This window comes from Gigantopelta aegis, chromosome 12, assembly GCF_016097555.1.
Source record: "Gigantopelta aegis isolate Gae_Host chromosome 12, Gae_host_genome, whole genome shotgun sequence".
Lineage (NCBI taxonomy): Eukaryota > Metazoa > Mollusca > Gastropoda > Neomphalida > Peltospiridae > Gigantopelta > Gigantopelta aegis.
In genome coordinates this window covers 51,681,621-51,689,537 of record NC_054710.1, presented here as the reverse complement: position 1 = coordinate 51,689,537, position 7,917 = coordinate 51,681,621, and the positions used below count along the sequence as shown (strand labels likewise).

The 7,917-nt window shown below is 38.6% G+C and overlaps 1 protein-coding gene across 1 annotated transcript; it reads left to right on the top strand.

Moving 5' to 3' along the window:
* Positions 1 to 604: 604 nt before the first annotated feature.
* LOC121386144 (ryncolin-1-like) lies at positions 605 to 7,432 on the top strand. Its single transcript, XM_041516942.1, has 3 exons — positions 605 to 914; positions 3,188 to 3,352; positions 6,301 to 7,432. Exons 1-3 carry the CDS (start codon positions 605 to 607, stop codon positions 6,552 to 6,554), a joined length of 729 nt encoding a protein of 242 aa, XP_041372876.1. The 3' UTR covers positions 6,555 to 7,432.
* Positions 7,433 to 7,917: the final 485 nt, after the last annotated feature.

Below are 7,917 nucleotides of genomic sequence, written 5' to 3'. Positions count from 1 at the left end.
TCCCTTCCGCATCTCTCCTGCTGCCTGCCCCTGTTTCCTTCGTCCTGTCTTTCTTCCGTCATCGCCCTCTCTGCTGCTGCCTCTTCTTCCTGTCTGTCTTTCTGCCGTCTCTCATCTCTGCATCTCGCCTGCCTTCTTCCGTCTGTCTGCTCTTCCTTTCTTCTGTCTGCGGCTCCGTCATCTGCCATCTCTTCTCCTGCCTGCCTGGCTTCCTTTCTTTCCTTCCTGTCTTCCTGTCTGTCTGTCTTCTTTCTTGCCTGTCATCTTCATCTCTACATCTCTTCCTGCCTGGCTTGCATCTCTAGCCTTTCTTCCTGTCCTGCCCTTCCTTTTTTCCCTCGGGATCTGCATCTCTGCATCCGGCCACCTTTGACTGGTCCTGTCTCCTGTCTGCCCTTCCTTTTTTGCCGTCATCTGCATCTCTGCATGCCCTGCTACCCTTCTTCCTGTCTGCCCGGTCATGTCATCTGCATCTCTTCCTGCCCTTCCTACCTGTCTTCCTGTCTGCCCGTCTTTTTGCCGTCATCTGCATCTCTGCATGCCTGCCTACCTGTCTTCCTGTCTTCCTGTCTGCCCGTCGTTTTGCCGTCATGTGCATCTTTGCATGCCTGCCTGCCTGGCTGTATGTCTGCCTGTCTGTCTGCCGTCATCTGCATCTCTGCATGCCTGTCTTCCTGTCTTCCTGTCTGCCTGTCTGCCTTCCTACCTGCTTATGTACCCACGTGTGTTTCATGTTCATACACATTTTACTTTCCGTCATCTTATTTACCCAAACAACGGACACAATCTCAGGACAGTTTCTTCAATTTATTCCCAGGTTTTCCAGCGACGGACGGACGGATCAGTAAATTTCTACAGAACTTGGAATGAATACAGAGACGGATTTGGAGATTTGAACAATGAGTTCTGGTTGGGTAAATAAACACAGAATATACATTACAATGTACTCATCTTTCAAGTTTTCTCTTCCCAACCAATACCCAGCTATTAATAAACACAATACATACATTACAATGTACTCATCTTGTTCACGTTTTCTTTTCCCAACAAATACCCAGCTATTAATAAACACAATACATACATTACAATGTACTCATCTTTCACGTTTTCTCTTCCCAACCAATGCCCGGCTATTAATAAACACAATACATACATTACAATTTACTCATCTTGTTCACGTTTTCTCTCCCCAACCAATGTCCAGCTATTAATAAACACAATACTTACATTACAATGTACTCATCTTGTTCACGTTTTCTCTTCCTAAAAAAAAAAAAAAAAAAAAAAAAAAAAAAAAAAAAACCCAATGTTCCAGCTATTAATAAACACAATACATACATTACAATGTACCATCTTGTTCACGTTTTCTCTTCCCAACCAATGCCCAGCTCTATTAATAACACCAATAATACATTACAATGTACTCATCTTGTTCACGTTTTCTCTTCCCAACCAATGTCCAGCTATTAATAAACACAATACATACATTACAATGTACTCATCTTGTTCACGTTTTCTCGTCCCAACCAATACCCAGCTATTAATAAACACAATACATGCATTACAATGTACTCATCTTGTTCACTTTTTCTCTTCCCAACCAATGCCCAGTTACTAACAAACACATTTATTATTGTAGCACCACAAAGAGACAAAGTAATAAAATCGAGAAGAAAACAGTTGAAAAAAAACCCCATTAAATCCATCAATACAGATCGTAGACGAGCAATTTAGCACGTTATCCACTTTACTATCAAACTACTCGAATAATAAAAAACAGGGCCAGAATGTATAGTACAAAAGCAAGACTTAAGACACACACACACACACACACACACACACACACACACACACACCAAAAACGACAAATAAAGAAAACTAAAAGCACTATATAGAGAGAGAGAATCTATTCCACGATTCTAGAAAAAATATATAAGACCTTATAAATATAAGCTTCCATGAAGAAATAAATCGGAATATGATCTCTTAGAATATTATTTTACCCTGTGCGTCTTTTCTCCATTCTTTCTGTCTGGCTATTTCGAAACACTAATACTATAAAAGTCAGGGTCATATTGGCTATTCCTTCTGATACAGCAGCAGGGATACGTTTTATGTAGACAGGACAGCACATTCCACAGCATTTGGTGTGATAGTAGTAGTTTGCAGATTAGGATAGGTAATATGGAAAGTAAATAATAAATAAATAAATAAATAAAAATGATAATAAATCAATTTCTTCTCAAAACGCAGGCGTGTCATAACGCAGACGCCTCAGAAAGAAAGAAATGTTTTATTTAACGACGCTCAACACATTTTATTTACGCTTATATGGCGTCAGACATATGGTTAAGATCGACCGCGCATCGAGCGAGCGCTTTGCCAGTGGGTCCCCAGACGCGTCAGAATAACAGGATACATGGTTGAGCATTTTACTAATAACCTGGAGTCTACCTTAAATAATACATGTAGTGATTACTGGATGGGTCTTATATCACAAAACAGAATACCAAACGGAGAACACCGAATATAACGTGAATTCAAATTGTATAGATTATTTCAATAGTATCAGTCGATGTATAGGTGAATTCACATCCAAGAGCACACTAACTGAAGGTATCACGAACGACATAGCTCGACGACATTCGTAGTTAACCATATAGTACTTAATTAACATAACACTTGTGTCGAAGTGGCAGATAAACGAAAACACCTTAAACAAGATCTCACTACTGTAACGTGCAACAAGGACAATAGCATGAATATCTCCATCAGATTAACATTGCTGACGAAGTTCTATGAAAGAAAAACATATCAAATTAAACGTAGGAAATTCGTTGCTTTAGGGTGGGGGTTTTTTGTTTTGTTTTCCAATATCAAATGGACGGGGGTTGTACGCTCAGTGCGAATTTTTCATATATATTTTTTCCGGGGAAAAACTATTTGTTATCTATTAGAAATAACCTAGACCCCCCTCCATCATAGATTCCTACAAACGCATCTGCCTCGTCTGTATCTAACTGGAAAGGTTCCCTCAATTTATGCAATTTTTGTGTGAGTTTTTTTATGTGTTTTTGTTTGTTTTGGGGGGGTTTTGGGGTTGGGTTTGTTTATTCTTCCATATATTTGATGGTAAATTTGTCGACATAAAACCAAGGATTGATCTCAATTTTATTTTGTCCTCTAGGCAACACAAACATCCATCGTATAACCAGCCAGGGTTACTATGATCTGAGAATTGACTTGGAAGACTTTGAAGGAAACACCACGTACGCTGTGTATAAGAACTTCTCCCTGGCTTCACAGCAGGACTACTTCAGACTGAGTCTGGGCGAGTACAGCGGAAATGCAGGTACGACTTGAAAGCTGTTTGGAAATAATTTCATGACCTAAAATGCATACAAACGAATTATTTGTCAAATAAATTAAACATTTATTATTATTATTATTATTATTATTATTATTATTATTATTGTTGTTGTTGTCATTGTTGTTGTTGAGAAATATCAGTTTTCAATCTAATTTCATTAATACGTAGCCCACATATGAGAGTAATTGCCAACATGTATGATTATTAAAGACATGAATGAGTTACACAACATCCTTCCAAACACAAACATTGTATGTATGATTATTAAAGACTTGAATGAGTTACACAACATCCCTCCAAACACAAACATTGTATGGTCCAACATGTATGATTATTAAAGACTTGAATGAGTTACACAACATCCTTCCAAACACAAACATTGTATGTATGATTATTAAAGACTTGAATGAGTTACACAACATCCCTCCAAACACAAACATTGTATGGTCCAACATCTATGATTATTAAAGACTTGAATGAGTTACACAACATCCTTCTAAACACAAACATTGTATGGTCCAAACATGTTGCGTTTTTTAGGTGGCATGGAGCGACGTCATAGTTGGGAATCGTAACAAAAATGTAAGTTTTGAAATTAAGCACGACCTGCAGAAAATGATCGAGGCATGGGGGCTGTGTCACAATCACATGTTCCACATTCTCCCACTCGGAATTTTGTGTGCGTGCTGTACTTGAGTTTGCAATGGCTTGTTGTCAGCCGTGAACTTGGTTTTCTTTTCAAAGTGTGTAGTAACTGTCTCTAGTGTTATGGTATGGGTGTTGTTGGAGCCACCATGTCTTGTCTTTTCCTTATCTTGGACCAATTTTCCTCCTTCTTTTGCAAAGGTATAATTATCTCATTCCTCATTTCCTGGGATGTTGCAGTGTGATGGTAACTACTGAATTTTTGTTTGTTCAGTGTGGCAGCAGAAAGCGTACTATAAAGTTCATTTCATGTCTTTGTGTCGGAGGTCTTTGAGAGCTTGGAGAATCGAGAGAGCATCTGAGAAGATGACAACTTTCTTGTGTATCGGCTTTGTGTTGGTGATCAGCTTTGTGTTGGTGATCAGCTTTGTGTTGCAGACCTTCTGATTCTGCTTGTAATTGTGGAATAGTTTCCTGTTGCAGTGGCCATTTGAATCTTTTTGCCATATTTTAATTCAATTTGGATCCCTCCCCCACCAGTCTTGGTTGCTTCCTCAGCTGACCCTAACCCTAACCCTAACCTTCGTTCATCAATATATGCCTGTGTCCACTGATCGTGAGTGTAGCCTTTTTTTGTTGAAGTTTGATTGTGCAGCCCTTCCTTGCAATGTCATTCCATATTCTAGTACTGGTCTAATGTAGTTTGCGTTGATTTTTCTTTGGATGCTATAATCTGCACCCTATGTCGAACCTGACAAGTTTTTTTCATACATGTCGTGCACACGTTTGCTCTGCTTCTACAGTTGTCAATTTGCGCTCTCGAAGTTATCCTTCAGGCAAATGTTATTTCTAAGTAGGTAGGCTCTTCATCTCGAGGCAGTTTGTTCCCTTCAATCTGGATATTGCCTATCACATCTTTGTTTCATCTCGAGGCAGTTTGTTCCCTTTTATCTGGAGATTGCCTGTCAGGTCTCCGTACGCCAGGCTGAAGATTGATTACGTGGTATTCTTTTGGATTTATTTTCACCAACCATGTTTTTGTTCATTGCCCTCTTCTTTGTGTTGCATTCTCACATTTGCTGTTGTGATGTATTCATCTGAATGCCAGATTACCTGGTCACCAGTATATATTGCATCAATGATCCACCATGGGATATCCCTTGGTATATCATTTATGAAAATGATCAAGTGAGTTGAGGAGAGGACTCATCCTTGTGGTACACCTTGCTTCAAAGTTCTCTTTCTGTTTTTATGTCTTTCATTCTGGACTCGGACCTTCCTATTTGTCAGGTATTGGAATGTCCATATGTACATGTGTGACGATGTTCAACACTGGTGTATCTTCAGCTTCCATCATCCCTCCAGATTTTGTCAAACGTTTTCTCTAAGTATATCCAAACAGCAAGTGTAGTTCTAGTATTGGAATGTCCATCTGTACATGTGTGACGATATTCAACACTGGTGTATCTTCAGCTTCCATCATCCCTCCAGATTTTGTCAAACGTTTTATCTAAGTATATCCAAACAGCAAGTTTTGTTCTACTATTGAACTGCATCCTCAGTCTATTGTGATATGTAGGTGACCTGCTCTTCAGTAGTTCAGTTCTGTCTGAATCCAGTCTGCAGTGGAGTGGTGAGTTGCTTCCTTTCCAGAACCAAGTCAGCCTTGAACCGCATCCCTCATCCACAGCATCAGGATGTTAACCGTGTTACTGACAGTTTATTCTACAGCACCAGGATGTTAACCGTGTTACTGACAGTTTATTCTACAGCACCAGGATGTTAACCGTGTTACTGACAGTTTATTCTACAGTACTTGAACTGAAATCCAATGCCAAATCACATCACAATGGCTTCCTATCAGTAGATGTACATTTAGTCACTGTTAAAATGTCTCTATAACTCAAGAGTCATTTTACAGGACTCTATTAGACATGGGGCGGGATTTAGCTCAGTCAATTGAGTGCTTGCTTGAGGTGCTTGCGTCGCAGGATCGAACCACCTCGATGGATCCATTCAACTGATTATGTTTTTGCATGTCCCAAATGGTGTATCACAACTGGTCAAATGCCGTTGTGTGTGCTTTCATGTCTGTGGGAAAGTGCATGTAAAATATCCCTTACTGCATTAAGAAAAACGTAGCGGGTTTCCTCTGGTGACTACGTGTCAGATTTACCAAATGTTTGACACCAAATATCTTATCATTATGATTAATTAATCAGTGTGTCGTTAAAGAAAACGTGTTTTAACTTTTACACATTTTAAAGCTCTGCTTTGTTTTCCAGGCGACAGTTTCAGTGTGCACAGTGGGTACAGGTTCTCAGCAAAAGACTTTGATCTGGATCACAGTGGTGGGAATTGCGCGGAAAAGTTCAAAGGAGCCTGGTGGTACACTTCCTGTCATTTGTCAAATCTAAATGGCCTGTATTTAAATGGCAGCCATTCCTCGCGTGCAGTCGGCGTCAACTGGAAGACTTGGCGTGGACACTACTATTCTCTAAAGAGGACAGTGATGAAGATTAGACCAATGGAATTCTAAAATAACCGTGGAGACTAGACATTGTTCTCTAAAGAGGACAGTGATGATGAAGATTAGACCAATGACATTCTAAAATAACCGTGGAGACTAGACAACATTCTCTAAAGAGGACAATGATGAAGATTAGACCAATGCCATTCTAAAATAGCCATGGAGACTAGACATAATGATCTAAAGAAGACTGTGATCAAGATTAGACCAATGGAATTCTGAGATAACTATTACTAAAACGATCTGGCCCTTGAGATTCAGAAATAAAAGTTATGATGCTAAGATCCGTCAAATTATAAAATAATTATTATGATGGTTCGAAGCACGAACTTGAAAAACATTCGTTATGAATATTAGACACATATCATTTGAAAATAACAGCTACGAAGATTAGATGTACGACATTCTAACATAACTGCTATGAACGTCAGGCATATGGAATTCTAAAATAACCGTTATGAACGTTAGGCATATGGAATTCTAAAATAACCACTATGAACGTTAGGCATATGGAATTCTAAAATAACCGTTATGAACGTTAGGCATATGGAATTCTAAAATAACCGTTATGAACGTTAGGCATATGGAATTCTAAAATAACCGTTATGAATGTTAGGCATATGGTATTCTAAAATAACCGTTATGAACGTTAGGCATACGGAATTCTAAAATAACCGTTATGAATGTGTATCTGATCGGCCTCGTGTTTGTACTAGATCTTAATTTTATTTCTGATTATATATGTGAACACACGATGCTTATAAACTACACTGAATACTTTATTGTTGTTATTGGTGTATATAAACGATAATATATAATCTTTGTGTTGCTTTTTTTTTTTTTTAAAACGTTTATTAATGTTACGGGTTTCATTCAATTATCTCCATGGACGGCAAGATCGTTATCTCCCTGGACGGCTAGATCGTTATCTCCAGGGACGGCTAGATCGTTATATCCAGGGACGGCTAGATCGTTATCTCCATGGACGCTTCATGTGGAAATGGAGGTGACGGGTAAATTCTTTAAAGACAAGGCTATTTGTTTCATTTAGAACTGCAAGAAAGAGAATAATATTTGTGTACCACCACATGAGCATATTTTAGACAGTGGGTCGAGAGAAAGACAGAGAAAGGCTCTTAAGGTCGACGGCAGTCACTTTTTGGACCCTTGTTTTGGCTTCGTACACAATAAATATAGCATATCTTACTGAACGTTTTTGATATGATATATTTGACAATAGGTACTTTTTTTTATTTCTTTCATCTTTTAAAACTTAAAATTAATATTTTGTCTAGAATTATGAAAAAAATACCAACCTGTAAACTGCGTTGTCTGCGTGTTATAGAAAATTGAACGGGGTAAAGGTTAGTAG